Below are 17,141 nucleotides of genomic sequence, written 5' to 3' on the forward strand. Positions count from 1 at the left end.
GACACTCCTAAACAAAAACAGGCTATAATAGCTGTAATTATATTAATAGTGTTTAAGAGGAGTAACATGGGAATTTTCCCAGAAACTATACTTAATATATTTTTAACTTTTGAATTGTAATACAAATTAAAATTTCAAAATGTTAGTGAAAAATAAAAATAAATTATATTAATAAATCAAGAATTTCAATAATTATTGTAAAAGCCTAAAGTATTTGTCATTCAACCCCCGCCCCCCCCACTCCCAGAAAAGAGAAAAAAATCTGGACTGATTCTTGAGGATCAGCTATAAATGTCGAAATGCTTTCATATTTCTGATTCCCTGTGGGCTAGTGACATGCCTTTTTTATTATTATTCATTTTTATAATTTATATTATCAGAAGTTTTTGGTTGTAATATTTATTTTTTTCATTCAGAATATGTTATCTTTTTAAAAACTAAAGTTTTTATGACTAGACCAGTTTACAAACACTTCCATAATAACAACAGCTGATTAAATGTTGTTAACTTTGCAGTTCTTTATTTTTTTTATTACTTTTCCCCTCTTTTTATCTGGGGAAGACACTATATTATTATTTGGTAACCTCCATGGAGTGAACAGACTCATCATGAAATGTGTACCATCAACTGCTCATTTTTATATATATAGTGGAAACTGAAATGTTAGTAGGCAGAAGGCATGTATACGAATAGATGGAAACTGTGAGTGAGATGAATCATGAATCTCATCTATTCTGGACAACATTCTTAGAGATGGTTTTGGGTCCCCCCCCATTTGTGAGTTGTGGGAGTGGGTTCCAAAATTTGAAATTTATATAAAAATTGTGCATGTGAGAAGTAGTGTCTTAAAAGACACACAAGTTTTTAAATATAGGATTTGAGATTAGTGAGAGAAGGTGTAATGTATAAGAGTCCTGAAGTACCATGACTTTTGAAACATTTCTTACACATGTGCTCGCATCTCTCTTTCCACAAATCTTTTACCTTTCACAATGAATATATCTAGCACACACACTGCAGTAAACAAAATCCTATATTGAATTCACTCAAAATTGTTCTATTTTGCATCAGCACCATTAAACTTTGTGCCAAAACAATGTATCAAGCAAAATGGTATGGTATATTCCATCTTGAAACATTTTATAAACAGAAAAAATTAAACCTCCAAATGATATGTAAAAGAAGTTACATATTCCTATACTTAATTATAAAGTCAAAGTACAAATACAATATTACTTATATCATTAAAAAAAAAAAAAAACTGGAACCATCAGGTTATTTTCAAGATTTAAATAAACATCAGTTATTCTTTGTATTTTTATTTATTTATTTATTTTTTTTTTAGTGAATGGTCTATTTCTAATATTTGAAATACCATAGTGCATATTAGGCTGATCCTTTAATCCCATATTTGCCATGTGTCTCATTCTTCCACTGGAATGTAAACAAGGTGTTTAGTTATTGAGAGCACCATTTTTTGTGCATAGTTGCTTGAAGTTTTACCTGCTTAATATGTTGCATGAAGAATTATAAATTAACACTTGTTATGCTGTTAACAATCATGGTTACTTTGTGTATTTATGATGTTACAAATAAAACCTGTTTTTACTAGTTTTACTAAAGAAAAAACTAATTTTTATTAAAAGTGAGAAAATTAATGGGAATAAGTTGTAAAACCTGTGCAAATCAGTATTTTCAATCATTATATATATATATATATATATATATATATAGTGATCCCTTAATTAACTGAGTTAGTGTCAAATGACGTCTGATATAGTGCCATGTAATTGTACTTTACGTTATTTCAATTATCCAACAGGCAATTTGATTTCCCAGTTGTTGGATAATTGAAGGATTACTGCATATACAGTATAATATATGTTGATTATCAACAACTCATGAAATTATAATATGTCCCATTTTTATTTATTTTTTAAAATCTGGTCATCCTAGTATAGATCATTCATAATGATTTTGTGATTTGCTTAATGCACCAAGTAAGAAAACTATACAGGTGTATGCTGTCATGTCACTGTATTATTTTTGAAAAATGTGCTTCATTATTCTATATTTCTTTTTAACTGTTGTAGAAAGAATTTGGATTATCCTAAAGAACTACATGAGGAAATCTATTGCACATCAGTAACTATTGTATCGGAGCATAATTTTGCTGATCCTAACCCAGTTCCTGTACTATGCAATGAATTTTGTCATAAAAACTGGCAACAGAATCACAGGTACTGCAATTCATATTTTATAAAATAAATTTCCACTAATATATAGCCTAATGTTAATTTGAGTTAATTATTATTAACAGTGTCTGAGATGGATCTTTCTCAGTAGCCAAATTAACCAGTCTTGGGCATGGACAGCAGGGTTTTTCTCCCCAGTTTATCTGGGGTTTTTCCTCCCGCAAGCAGGCAAACCTGCTAGTAATTGGAAATTAAAAAGCAATAAAAAAAATCTATTTAAGCCCTTTGAAGATATTGTTTATTCTCTTTTCCTTAGTAGCCAAACACAGACTTGACCAAAAAATAATCTTTATATATCCTCTGGATAATCTCTCTCGTCTGAAGTTAATACTACATAATTTGTAATTTCCTTTCCAGTTAATATCTCCATATTTCAAAACTTTCTTTTGCCAAATGTCAATGTTTTTGTTGTACAGTTGACTAACTATAACAGGCCCTGACCAAAACTCCATCGGTATAATACTATGTTAAAAAAAAAAATTCGCTTTATCCAACTGTTCCTGTGATCTCTACGAGTATTGTAATGACAGTTAAATGTACTAGTTGTTATTATTATTATTATTACTGATACCTCCAAGGAGTCTGAAGACTCATCACGGGAGGACACCGGGAGTTACAGCTCTACTCTGATCCCCTTATTATATGATAATGGAAAATGTAGCAGCTACTCTGCCTTGACCATGCAGCTTTGTCTTGGGAGGCTGCTAAACATGTTAAGTCCTCAATTCAGAAGTAGTATACATGGAACTGCAAAGCCAGTAATCATGATATACTTAGGAAGCAGCTTAGAGCCATGCCATGGCATAAGAAGCTACAAGGAAAGAAAGTTGATAGTACACAAGAAATGGTCAGGTATTGTTTGAAGGAAGCAATATCAAACTGCATACTAAAGGTCAGGAAGTTAAAGAGGGGTTAACTGGACGAGTAGCATTATAAAGCAGAAGTTGCAAAAAAGAAAAAATTGCAGGCAAAATATAAAGAAAAATATAATCATCATATCCAAGAAGGGTGACTAATCAGATTATGAGAGGAAATAAGTAATCAGGTCAAAGGAAATCTGAAATCCAAGAGGTTTAGGACCATGTTACAAGAACTGTGAGAGAATAGTCAAGTAGATTATGGCAATGATCTACTTTGAGAAAAGGAAGGTGGCCAGTTGCATGCCTCAAGGTTCTGTTCTTGGGCCCCTTCTGTTTAACTTATTTGTTAATGATATTTCATGTGGATTGATTAGGGTTCTTAAAATGGCAAGGATGCAAAGTTAGGTAGAATTATCAAGAGTAGTTCCTGTTAATTCTCTATAGGAAGTTTTGAATAAACTTTCAGCTTGGACAAATGAGTGGAGTTACAGTTTTAATATTAATAAATGCAAGGTGTTACACTTTGGGATATAGAGATATAAGGCTACGTACTTTATTGGTGGAGGTGTACTTCAGGAAGTCGATGAGATTCAGGATCTTGGAGTGATGGTGGACAGTGAAGTTCTGAGGGCACATCGCAAGTGTTGGAAGGACTGCACATCGTTAAAGATTAAAAATATAAAATTATTTATAAAGACTGCACATCATATTGCTTCTGTGATAAAAAGTATATTGACATATAGGGATAAGGAGGTGGTGGTGCTTCTATATATGCCGTTGGTCACACCACATATGAACTATTATGCTCAGATTTGGTCGCCTAGTTTTCATTGTGATGTGGAAACATTAGAGAGGTTCCAAAGACAAATGACCAAAGTGATATCAGGATGCTGGAATGTTGGTAATGAAGAGTGTTTGAGGGAATGTGGATTGCAGAGGTTGGTGAATACGAGGAAAAGAGAAGCTGTGATAGAGACCTTCAAGTTAAGTGATTCTATCAGATTAATACAAAAGGAATTACAATATAAATAGAGTGGATATTAAGATGAGAAGAATGAGAGGCCATCCCTGGAAGTTGTATAAAGATGTGTTGAAGAAGGGTGTGAGGAGTAAATTGTTTATGTAGAGAGTTGTTAATGAGTGGAATGTATTGTGAATGCAGGTAATGTAAATAACTTCAAAGCTCATTGTGATAGACTTGCTGGTTGAGGGCCTCCCACAATGAGTCTTTGACTCCATGGAGATTACCAAAATAATAATAATAATGAGGAAAATATTGACAATGTAGAAGTAAAGAGGTTATGTTTGCACTGTATGTATGTATGTGGCCTTGATCAGGCAACATATGCATTATTGTGCACATATTTCATCACATAGTTTCCTGCAAGGGGAATCAAGAGTTTATGAAAGGATTTAGAGAAGAATGACTCAGGTAGTGTCAAGACTCTGGAGTGTTAGTTATGAGGGCAGAATGTTTTTTTATGATGTACTTATACATCTCTTCCTCCTCTTAAGGAGGAGAAGGAAATAAATTGATGCATAATTTGAAGAATTTTTACCAGGTTCACGATAAGAGATTTTTCAAAGAATGAAGTCAGTTTAAGGTACATTTTCAGAAGCCTTTGTGTGCAATATTGAAGACTTCTCACAATGGATCTTTAACTCGGTAGAGGTCTGATAATATAAAATATTCATTCTATGATGGACAGCATGGATTTGCTAAAAGGGTCATGTTTTAGTAATATACTTATTACAATAACGTGACGTCTTCATTGGACAGAGAAGAGATATACACAGCAGTATTTACTTAGATTTTGCGAAGGCTTTTGATAGATTACTGCATGATAAGTTGATAGTCAAACTAGAGCAAATGGAGTTGGATATTAGATTAGTGCATTGGATTGGAGACTGGCTATCTGATAAGTATCAGCAAGTTGTGTATGGGGGAAGCAGTATCCCAGAAGAGGAATGCCACTAGTGGTGTGCCTCAGGGGGTCAGTTTTAGGCCCATTGCTGTTTAGCCTGTATATGATGTTGGGGAAGAGTTGGATGTGTGATATTCATTGTTTGCAGATGATGCAAAGTCGAGATGAACTATGAGGAGTAGAGGAGATGTTGTGCCCTTACAAGAAGACTTGAATAGATTCAGTGAATGGGATGCAAGTTCAGTGTTGCAAAACGCAAGATTTTAAAATTTGGGAAACAAAGATGGGATTATTATCATCTAAGCCTCCATGGAGTCAAAAGACTCATCGTGGGAAGTCATTTCTAGAAAACACAAAGTTTATCATACCACTCCTTGAACCCATTAACAGCTCCCGCTCCAACCACTCTCTCAGGCAATACATTCCAAGGTTCAACCACCCTCCATGCAAAGAAACCAGTCCTCACCTTCTTGCACACAGCCTCCTTTCATAACTTCCAGGGATGACCCCTTGTCATCGCTCCTTCCTGCCGTTCCACCAAGTGAAAGAACTCTCCAATGTTTATCCTGTAATTGCCTCTCAATAGTTTAAAAGTCTCGATTATATCACCTCTCCTTCTTCTATCCACCAAACTCTGCAGTCCACATTCTTTCAGTTGATCCTCATAACTCATATTGTACAGTTCTGAAACCATCTTTGTTATCTGCCTCTGTACCCTTTCCACAGTCAATTTATCCCCTTCAAATCCTGGGGACCAAATCTGAGAACAATAGTCTAAGTGTGGTCTGATCAGAATCTTATACAATGGAATGATAACTCTTTTATCTTTGCAAGTCAGCGTTCTCAGTATAGCAGCAATCATATCCTCACCACCTTTGTAATATGCTCCCTGAATTTCAGTTTTCTATCAATCATCACCCACAGATCTCTTGTTTCTCCTACCTCCTCCAGTACAGCTCCTCCCATCGATGGATCCCAAACCTCGAGACTTTACATTTTGCTGCATTAAACTGAAACCCCATTCATTTGCCCATCTGTCTAATTTATTCAAATCCTCTTGCAGGGCTGCCACATCTGCACTATTACTGATAACCCTTCCCAGCTTCACATTATCCGCAAACAACTGAGTATCCCCTTGCAATCCATTGACAATATCATTGATATAAAGGTTGAACAATGCAAGTCCTTGTACTGAGCCCTGTGGAACAACGCTTGTAACCTTCTGCTTCCTTGATATTGCCCCACCATACACAACTCTCTGATACCTATTAGCAGGAGCGCGCCAGCCATGTGTGCGATGCACACAGGCGCCAGGATAGTAAAGGTGCCAAAGAGGAGGAAATACTTAAAAAAAAACGTTTTTTTAAGTGTTTGTTATTGTTAAGTTTTTGTTATTGGAGGGGGGGGATGCCAACTAAAGTTTTGCACACAGGTGCCAGACACTACTGGGTATAGGGGCACCAACTAAAGTTTTGCACACAGGCCCCTGCCTATTAGTCAGCCAATCCTGAATCCATTTGACTAACCCGACATTTAAACCCATGTGCTGCAATTTAAATAACAGCTTATCATGTGGTACCCTCCAAATGCCTTTGCAAAATCCAAAAAAAAAGGCAGTATATGCCTTTCCCTCATCAACTGCTCGTCACTTTATTATAAAAGGCAATCATATTACTAAAGCAAGAACGCCCCTTAACAAATCCATGTTGATTCTCACAGATAACATTACCCTCATCTTCCCAACACTGTATATAGTCCCTCACTAATTTCTCCAAGACCAGAACAACTACTGATGACACACAAACAGGCCTATAATTAGACTCTTTCAGTCTGCTACCGCCTTTATGCAGCGGCACTATCTTGCCTTCCTTCCATTCCCTGGGTACCTTTCCCACAGCCAGACTTTTATTGAAAAGCCAGGTCAACGGAGCTGTCAGTTCTTTAGCACATTCTCTCAAAACCCGTGGTGAAATACCATCCAGTCCAACAGCTTTACTGGTATCCAGAGTACTCAGTATTTGGAACACAGTCTCCTCTGGCACCTCTAAATCCTGCCCTATCCCTCTAGCATTAAATCCTCCTCCAGGATGAAATACTCCAATAAAGTGCTCATTGAACAACTCCACTATGTCCTCTGCATCAGTCACTCTATTCCCATTTTTATCCCACAATGTCATTCTTCCACAATCGTTTCTCCGCCTACTGGCCACATATAGCTAAAAAAATTCCCTAGAATTTTCTTTGATTCTTGGTGCCAATCACATCTCATATTCCAGCTTTTTTGCCTTTCTCACCATTCTGGTCACTCTCCTGGCCTGCATCTTATATTCCTCATGTATCTGTCCTCTACCCCTCTCCTTATATCTCTTCCATAATCCAGGGTCCGCCCCCTGGTGGCTATGGTCCCCCCCCCCCCGAGTTCCGGAATGGTAGGCCAGTTTTCCTTGAATTTTGAAAACTCCAAAGGGGGTACTGCCCCCCCCCAGCACCTACAGTGCCCAACCACTGAGTTCCTGACTGATAGGCTAGTTCTCCTTGAAATTTGAAGACTTGAAAGGGGGGACGCCCCCCCTGGCACCCAGGGTAGCCTGAGTGTAGAGTCTTCAAAAGGGGATTCTTCCCCCTGGCACCTGTGCTGCCCCCCTCCCCCGAGTTCCGGAATGGCAGGCCGGTTCTCCTTGAATTCTGATGACTCAAATTTTGAAGACTCGAAAGGGGGTTCCTCCCCCCCCCCCCACGAGTTCCGGACTGGTAGGCCGGTTCTCCTCGAATTCTGATGACTTGAATTTTGAAGACTCGACACTCCGGGAGTCCCTGAGTTTCAAAACGTTTCAAAAAATGGTTTTAATTTTATTAATGAAATGTTGTGTATTTTTTTATGTAGGAAGGGGGCTGACCTACCAATTCCTTGAGTGTGGCCGCTAATTTTTTGGCTAAGTGATAATTTGGGCTGTCAATTCCTTCAACAGGCATGCCACTACATCCGATTGTTGAAGGAATTGACAGCCCAAATTATCACCAATGTCCGAATCAATGATAATATCTTGCTCCTACAGAACATATTTCCATACGACATCACGGCCCTCTTTGCCTACGTACTCCGCTCCGGATATTTCGTGTGGCAAAACAATTTTTACCTTCAAAAAGAGGGTACAGCCATGGGCTCACCGCTTTCCCCCCAATAGCTAACTTTTATATGGAAGACTTTGAGCAACGTGCTCTACAGACAGCATGTCTAAAGCCAAAAATTTGGCTCAGGTATGTCGACGATATTTTCGCCATTTGGCCCCACGGCTGCGAAGCTCTAAATACATTCCTTAGCCATCTAAACAAACAACACAAACGTATCCATTGAAATGTATCCATTTCACCATTGAAATGGAAAAAAACAACTCTCTTCCTTTCCTAGACACACTTGTCACATGTCTTCCTTCTGGCTGTCTCTCCTTCTCAGTTTACTGCAAACCTACACACACAGGCCAATACATACATACACAAAAATTCTTACCACCACCCAACACAAAAACTAGGTGTCATAAGCACCCTTAAACACAGGGTTGCAGGCAAATTCATCGAAAAAGCAATTCGTCGAAAATTTTTCGATGAATTCTTTCATAATTCATCGAAAAGTCATTTTTCTTTCAAACTATTGTTTAGAAAATGTTCAGTAACAATGCGGAACGTTACTCATGATACAGACAACATATCGAAGGGGTCACTGAAACGTAATAATTATTTTCTTACATTTTAGAGCATTTAATGTAAGTGTACATCCTGCTTCATTGTACAGTTAGCGATTTATCTGTAGGGAAGACAGGAGTACCACATGCACTTATCTCCCGAATAACCTCGAAAACATGTAATTGCAGTTAATAAGGGGAGGAATAGGTTAAGAAATTCGTTCTACCAAATTTTGTCACAATGACTCTAGTCCGACTGAAATTAAAAATGTCATTAAATTTCATCCAGCCAGAGCGAAATTGCTAATATCATTTAGGAACTTCTTTACGGAAATATTATGATAAAAATGATCCATTTGGAACTAAAACTGAACCGTGCAAACAGTTTCTTGTACTGAAAACTTCTGCTAAGTCAGCGAGATATTGTAATACATAATTTCGACACTTTTCTTTGTAGCCCCAAATAGAGCTGAACTAAAAACTGGAACGGTTCGACAGTTTTTTGTAAAAGTTTCAAATACGGAATCCAAATAAAATTTTTTCATTAATAAATATAATAAATAAATAAACTTACTGAACGTAAGTTAGTAGGCCTAATACTGAGATGACTAGGCTTTTCCTCCTGGAAATAGGCAAATCGGACAAGAAAGACAATAAGAATCCATATTGTTCTGTAATTATTCCTTAGTAAAGCAGCATTGCCATACCAACAATCATTAAACTGAGGAGGATGAGGGGAAAATAGTATTGATCATTAATATTACTACTACTACTAATAATAATAAATTAATTCTTTGATGTAAATATTTTTCACAATATAATAATAAAATATACAGGAATGCAGAGTAAAAATATTGGAAAACTTGAAAAAAATCATTCCTGAAGATTTTTCAATCATGTTTCACTTATTCCTCATCGACAAGAGTGACGCATGCACTTATCTTCCGAATAACCTCGAAAGCAAGTAATTGCAGTTAATAAGGGAGGGAATAGGCTAAGAATACTAATGAGTATATGTGTGGGTATATTTCTGGGTTTTGAGGAGGTGATCGGTGCAGTTTGTTAAAAAAAAAAATAAATAAAATAAAAGGTTAAAATATTCTCTAGGAAAGGAAAATAATAAAATAAGGAATGATGAATAAAGAGTCTTAAAAAACAAACCTGTAAACCTTTTAGAAGCATACTCATCTGGTGTTATATTTAGATGAGCAGCGGTTGGAAGTCTTATTCGACTTTTGAAGGATGCCAGTGGTCGGCAGATCACAGTTAGAAAACACAGTGCTAAAGGAAATTGTTGGGTTGAGTTGTTTTGAATTAAGGAAGAAGTAACTGGCCTTAAATCACTGCGTTTGTTTTCCTATTCGGTTCGCTTGTTTTTCGGCAAGAAAAAAACAAGTTTCAGAGAGGAAAAATCTTCCATCCTCGTATGAGACAGGCTAACTCGCCTTCAGGTTAAATGCCCTGATAAAGGCGCTTGACATCCTTGATAAACGTAGGATGCTGAAGTCCTTTTCAGCAGTTTCATTAAATGAGCTGTAGAATTTTTCTCTTCTCTAAAGAAAGCGCTGATCTAAAGTAGTACACCACATCTGTCGCAAATAATCAAAACAATAATGGTCTTCCTAAAGGGCGAAGTTCTCGAGGTAGCCAGTCAGCTAAAATACCTAGAAGTAACAAGAGATGGGAAAACTTTCCTTCAATAATCACATCTCATATGCTGCTGAAAAAAGCTTACAAGTAATAAACCTTCTAGCTAAGTCAGCAAGATTGAGGAATTAGGCTGATGAGCGCTGAAAACAATATATACAGGAGCTATACTACCATTGATAATTGACGGTCAGCTTAACAGCACCATGCGACTTATATCTGGAACCATTAAAACAACTCCTATTTATTGGCTTACAATGCTAAGCAACATAACACCAAATCTAAGAAGTGATGCTCTGTCACGAGAATATGACAAAGTACTCAGAAATACTGAATTGCCTATACATAATGACATATCAGAACTATAGCTTAACAGATTGAAATCAAGAAAGCCCCCTCTTCGTGAAGATAAATATCTGAGAATGACTAATTAAAATACTAAAAATTAATGGAAACAAGTGTGGAGCATAAATACTAATGCCCAACTCGAAATTTAGTTTGATAGTTGCTGTCTCAACATCCTGGCAGGGGCGTGCCAGTAGTGTCTGGCGCCTGTTTGCAAAACTTTAGTTGGCGCCCCTATCCTCCCCTCAAATAAAAAATCACTTTAAAAAAACGTTTTTTTTTAAAGTATTTTCTCCTCTTTGGCGCGTTTACTATCCTGGTGCCTGTGTGCGTCGCACACATTGCACGTATGGCCGGCATGCCCCTGTATCCCGGGTGTGGAATTGGAAAGACATGGATAACACTGAACAGGATTCGTATGCCATAGAAGATGTGCAAGCTTTCTGTACAAGTGGAGGAAAATTCCCTCACCGGAGTGTGACTGTGGACACCCGAACGAATCAATCCATCATATTTGCATTGAGTGCAGTCTTCGCGCATATAGGGGTCAAAGGAGCGACTTCCTAGAGGCGACACCGCCTTCTATAGACTGGATCAGAGAACATGATCTTAACTTATAAGTGCTTTGTCCGTCAAACGTGTAACTGCCTGTTTTACTGTATTTATTTATCATTTACACTTTTTTTATTTTACTTTTTACATATCTGTACCCATTTTTGTAAATGTACTTTTATAACTTTATGTGGATTGCCATACGATAAACAATAACCTCCTGGTAGGATAACTGTTGGGAAGAAAACGAAAACACCACACACACACACACACACTTATTAGTAATCTACAGTTTATTCGACATCTGAAACAACTATCGTTCAAAGATTTGAACCGTAGGTCAGATGTCCACAGAAACTGCACTTTCTCGAGATAGTTTAGGGCTCCTGTGCAGTCAGTCGAAATTATCAATTTATTGTTTTTTTCCTTAACACTAGATATCACTCTTTCTAGAGATGTAGAATGATGCTAAGCTGCAAACTAACTTTAACTAGGCAAAATAGCTAAAAATATCACAACATTTTCTGCAAAAATGGTATGGCACCGTAAACGAATTCATTTTTTATATTTAGAAAGACATCCCAACTAATGTAATTCTGATTTATATATGTGGTCTCTTTGAGTTTACTTAGGTAGGCGATATTGATGTTTATTCTTCTTTCCGTCAATTTACTATTTCATAGCGAACACTCTCTCTTTTCATTTTGGTTGCTTAAGAAATATCGATGTTTATTTTAATTTTCTAAATTTAGTAAAAAAACAAAGATTACAAGCATTTATACGTCCAGTCTATTTTTGACATTTGTGCATCATGGTACGTGAAGAAATTTCATAGTGAATGCTTTGCTTTCTCTATGTTAAAAATGTGGCTAATATTCCTTTCCTAATTAAGTTCATGTATTTCAATAATGTAAACTTGCGTACTACAGAACTATATATATATATAACGTTTTTTTAACTTGGGTATATTATGTATTCAAGATACCAAATAATTTTATATAAACTTGGTTTTAATCCTATTTCCCAAGTAAGCAAACGGACAAGAAAGTCAAGTTTACGCCTGCAAGTAGTGCAAGTCCAACGCAACTCTTGGTAGTGTCAGTCGAACTTTATCCACCTTTACTCTTGGTAAAGGTGGATAAAGTTCTGATCACTTTTCTTAGTGTGTATAATACTAATATACTAATAACTAACTAACTAATATATATAACTATATATATATATATATATATATATAATAATATATAACTAAATAACTAATAAAAAGTAATATACTAATAAAGTATACTAAGAAAAGTGATCAGAGCTTTATCCACCTTTACCAAGAGTTGCCTTGGACTTGCACTATTTACAGGCGAAAACTTGACTTTCGTGTCCGTTTGCTTACTTGGGAAATAGGATCAAAACCAAGTTAATATAAAATTACTTGGTATCTTGAATACATATATTTTTCATATATATATATATATATATATCTTCTTTCTTAGCATAAACTTTCATTTCCTGATAACATGATCAGAAAATGAAACTGTCTACAGGCAATTTATTCTTACAATTCATTTGTAAATATATAGGCTGTGTATTTTTTAATGCCTGGAAAAGAAACTTTTTTTTTTTTTTCCTGGAATCATTCATTCATTATTTGGTGCCACAAGTAAACATGTGGAGAGCAATTAACTTTTCTTAATAATTAACTAGAATCTACACAACTCTTAGTGACTGATCTTCAGGGCCGTTCCGTGGGTTTGCGCCGCCTAGTGCAAAATTTGTGCCCCCCCCTTCTATTAAAAATTAAAAGATCCCGAAGTACAATAACACGTTACGAATCATTTTATTATACTGCACATTAAGAGGAAATCTCTCTCTCTCTCTGTAAAAAATATAGTTTGATCCTTTTTCATTAATGTATGAATTTTTATTAGCTAATGCTGTTATTTAAAATTTATGATCAGAGATGTTGAAGCCTAGATTAATATCATGGCTTTTAAGACGTCATTAAAAGAGTTTTTTTTAAAGGGGAAGTGGCGGAAAAATATGCTTCTGCACGTGGCGACAAAATTTCTAGGGCCGGCCCTGGGGGCAGATGGTGTTTGAGGTAGATATTGAAATCCGAAGTCGTATATTGTCTGTTGGATTTCATAAGCAGGTGCATTGTCCTGCAAAAGCAACACGCCTCTGCTTAGTTTCTCGAACCGATTTTCCTTCAGCGCTGCTGTAACATTTTCACCTTTCTTGACGTAAGGTAAGGATTACACCATCCATATCCTAAAAGACAATGGCAAGAACTTTCCCTGCTGACTGTTTGGTTCGAAACTTCTTTGGCCATGGAGAACCTTTGTGTCTCCACTCCATTGACTGTTGTTTGTTCTCTGGGTCATAGTGTCGAAGCAATGTTTCATCAACGGTTAGAATATGAACTAAAAAATTTTACGAGGATGAAATCCCTTTGTGAAATGTTCTTTTAACACCTCAACTATATCCGCCTCAGTGGATATCGTTCACTGCAACCAGTATGCCCCGCCAAAAAATCGCTTTCTGAATGAAGTAGGATAAATAGTAGTTATAAATAGTAGGATAATAAAAAGATATATACCTCTCAAAATAATCCAAAACAAACATAAAAAAAAAAAAAAATTGCACACACATCTTTGCCCCCACACGCCTTATAATTCATTTATCGATGAATTGCCTTCGATGAACTCTGGATACCAAACACAGAGCTCTAACAATTTGTTCTAATGAACAAGCTCTAAACCAGGAATACAAGATCATCAACCAAACATTTATAAAAAAATGGTTACAGTAAAAAAACTATTCATAAGATCCTCCATAAAGATACCAGTAAGAACAAAAAAGATTTCAGGAATGCTATTTCCATTCCTTATGTTAGAGGCATTTCTGAAAAATTAGACAGAACACTACACAAATACAACATTAAAACCACCTTTAAACCCCCAAACAAGTTAAGACACCTACTCAGTTCTTCTAAAGATCCTCTTCCACACCTAGCCCACCCAGGGGTATACAAAATACAATGCACATGTAACATACCATACATAGGGGAAACATGGCAAACTATCCCAATCAGAACAAGACGAACACAAACGACACATTAAATACCTCTATTTTGGGAAAACGGCCTTTCTGACCACGCACTCTAAACATACCACAGAATTGATTGGAAAAATACCAAACACCGCACCAAAACCTGGTTTGAGAGAAAATTTAAAGAGTCATGTGAAATGCTCAAATACAACCCAAATATCAACAAAAATGATGGCCTAACCATTTCAAGAATGTGGAGGACCCATCTACAACCTGTCTAACAACCTAAACTTAGCCATAGAAAAATCCCACTACAAGAAGATAACCTGGTGAAGTGTTTGTAACATTCAACAGCAACTGAAAGAAATCATATTATAACAATCAGAACTGTACAAATCCAGAAGAATATTAATACATAAGGACTTTGGCAGTTTATTGTAGTTGTATTTACATATATATATATATATATATATATATTTTTTTTTTTTAAATTATTATTATTTTATTTTTTATTTATGTATTTATTTTATTTTTATTTTTTTATCACTAGAGGTCAGGCTAGGAAAAAGGATTAATTAACTACATAGATTTAGTTTACCGGTATACAGGGCTAGAACATGTAGCTTGGTTCCTTATATACTTGTATCCTTCCGATGATGACCTCGATGCAGGGGTCGAAACATCGTTTTATTTTATTAGTAATTAATAGAATAATCTGTTCACGTGTTTTTGTGTCCCTAAATTTATAAATATGAATATATTAGTACTGTGGGTTGCCCACAGTAAGATTCAAACTGACAACTTCCACTAGTTGAAAAGTAGAAGCACCATCTGTGTGACCAGCCAAGCTGGCAAATAGTAAAAAAAGGCATTTTAAGCTGATAATGTAGATAGAATCTCTGCTCTCCAACCAGCAAGTAGTGGATTGGCATCCAACTGTGGGATGAATGTTTTAGGTGGTAGATGATTTTCATTGTCCAGCATAACCTTGCATGTTTGGAGGGCAGAAGTGACTTGGAAAAATTCCATGCATAATTGCTAGAGCAGGTTTTCTGATTTTATCCTACTTATGATACTAAACATAGGTTCACAACCTTTCATGGGTGGGATTCGCATAAAATATATATGCACATGTATTGGTATACATTTATATAAAAACATGTCTTTTACTAGCAACTGTTCGAAAACACTACTGACACAAAATTTAATAATTTTATCATAATGTTCTTCTCCATACTTTTTTCAAAATACTAAAAGTTCAGAGAGAATGCAAATTAATTAATATATTTTACTTTGTATACATTAAAAGGATAATATAAAGTAATATATAATTGATATGTAGTATTGTTTTGAGTATCAGTAAACATATTTATTTTTCATGTGGGAATGTCATCTTTTACCTCCTCAATTTTTTGTATAAATCAAAAAAGTTAAAATATTAAGTGAATCATTCCCTAATTTCCGAAATTTTATCTTTCTTACTAGTCATTTATTTTATATTACTTGAGTAATATAAAGTAATATTACTTTATATTACTTTTATATTTTATATTACTTGCATTACTTTATATTACTATTAAGAATTTATTTCCAAAAATGCCTTCAGAAAGATCTGATTTCAAATTGTGTCTAGGATGAAAGCAACATTTAAAACGGTTTTTCAACTCAAGGGTAAGTTAACTTATTTCGCATAGCAGGGTTTTCTCCAAAACAAACTAACTAGAACACATGCAGTACCATCGACAGGGTGTAGCATAGAAGCAGTCTGCCTCACGGCTCAGCTTAATAAGGGCGCTCGTTCAGCCATATTGCGATAGGCAGCGTCACTACACTAACAATTCCTGTTAGCTTAGCAAGTGCGGAAAGAAGTTTTATCAGTTTAAGTTTTCAAGCTTAAACTGATTAAAAATTATTTGCGAACAGCAGTGACCCAAGAAAGATTGATTGGTCGGGCTAGCAACTATATCGATAGAGGCGGACATAGCTTATAATTTGAATTTAGAAGAGCTTATAAACAGTTTTATTAAATGTTTCCTCTACGATATCCCCATAGAGGAAACATTTAATTAATATTATTATGTAATCGTTTTTTGTTAATGTTTCTCTTGTAATAAAAACAAAATAGCAATTAGAGATTTTCTTATATTTTTGTCTTGTAAACCATCAGGGGGGGGGGGATATTTAATTGTTTACCTTAGGGCACAATGTAATCTGGCGACGACCCTGAACACATGCATTAACAGACATTGAAGATGGCTTTCATAAATCTACTTAGTCTAAGTTTGCTTTGTCATTTTTTCTAATATGTAACAGGAAGATGAATTTAGAAATATTATAGGCTGTTATTAAGAATGAATGCCTGTTTTTTTTTTTTTAATGAACACATGCATTAACAGACATTGAAGATGGCTTTCATAAATCTGCTTTGTCATTTTTTCTAATATGTAACAGGAAGATGAATTGAGAAATATTATAGGCTGTTATTAAGAATGAATGCCTGTTTTTTTTTTAATTCATACTGTGTAGAACACTTAATGAAAAGGAGAACATAAAAAGTAGAGCAGACATTTCAGAGTCTACAACACAGCCACTCATCTGGACTAATAGCAGTGCTTGCCATGGAGAAAGGGCTAAACCTGTGGAATTAAGAGTGATGATTGATCATCCAGAGAAAAGGCTGCCAACAATTTACAGCAAAGTTGGTAAGTCTTTCAAATGTTCATGTTGTGTGTAAAATATCTAATGAATTTGTTTTCCATTAACAAAAAAAATTGGAGGAAATTATACTTTTCATATATACAATGAATACTGATTTTGAATATTAATATAAAG

At 35.5% G+C, this 17,141-nt stretch overlaps 1 protein-coding gene across 1 annotated transcript in view; it reads left to right on the top strand.

Annotated features, from left to right (window-relative positions):
• Positions 1-17,141, top strand: part of LOC150105389 (uncharacterized) — a 243,796-nt gene that overhangs the window by 155,585 nt on the left and 71,070 nt on the right. The window contains exons 11-12 of the mRNA XM_090393946.1: positions 2,094-2,240; positions 16,836-17,011. Coding sequence (XP_090250072.1) covers positions 2,094-2,240; positions 16,836-17,011 — 323 coding nt within the window. The remainder of the gene's footprint in view (positions 1-2,093; positions 2,241-16,835; positions 17,012-17,141) is intronic.

The sequence above is a fragment of the Typopeltis vanoorti genome, chromosome 6 (genome assembly GCF_054136105.1).
Source record: "Typopeltis vanoorti isolate ZY-2024b chromosome 6, IOZ_Tvanoo_1.0, whole genome shotgun sequence".
In the NCBI taxonomy this organism is placed as follows: Eukaryota; Metazoa; Arthropoda; class Arachnida; order Uropygi; family Thelyphonidae; genus Typopeltis; species Typopeltis vanoorti.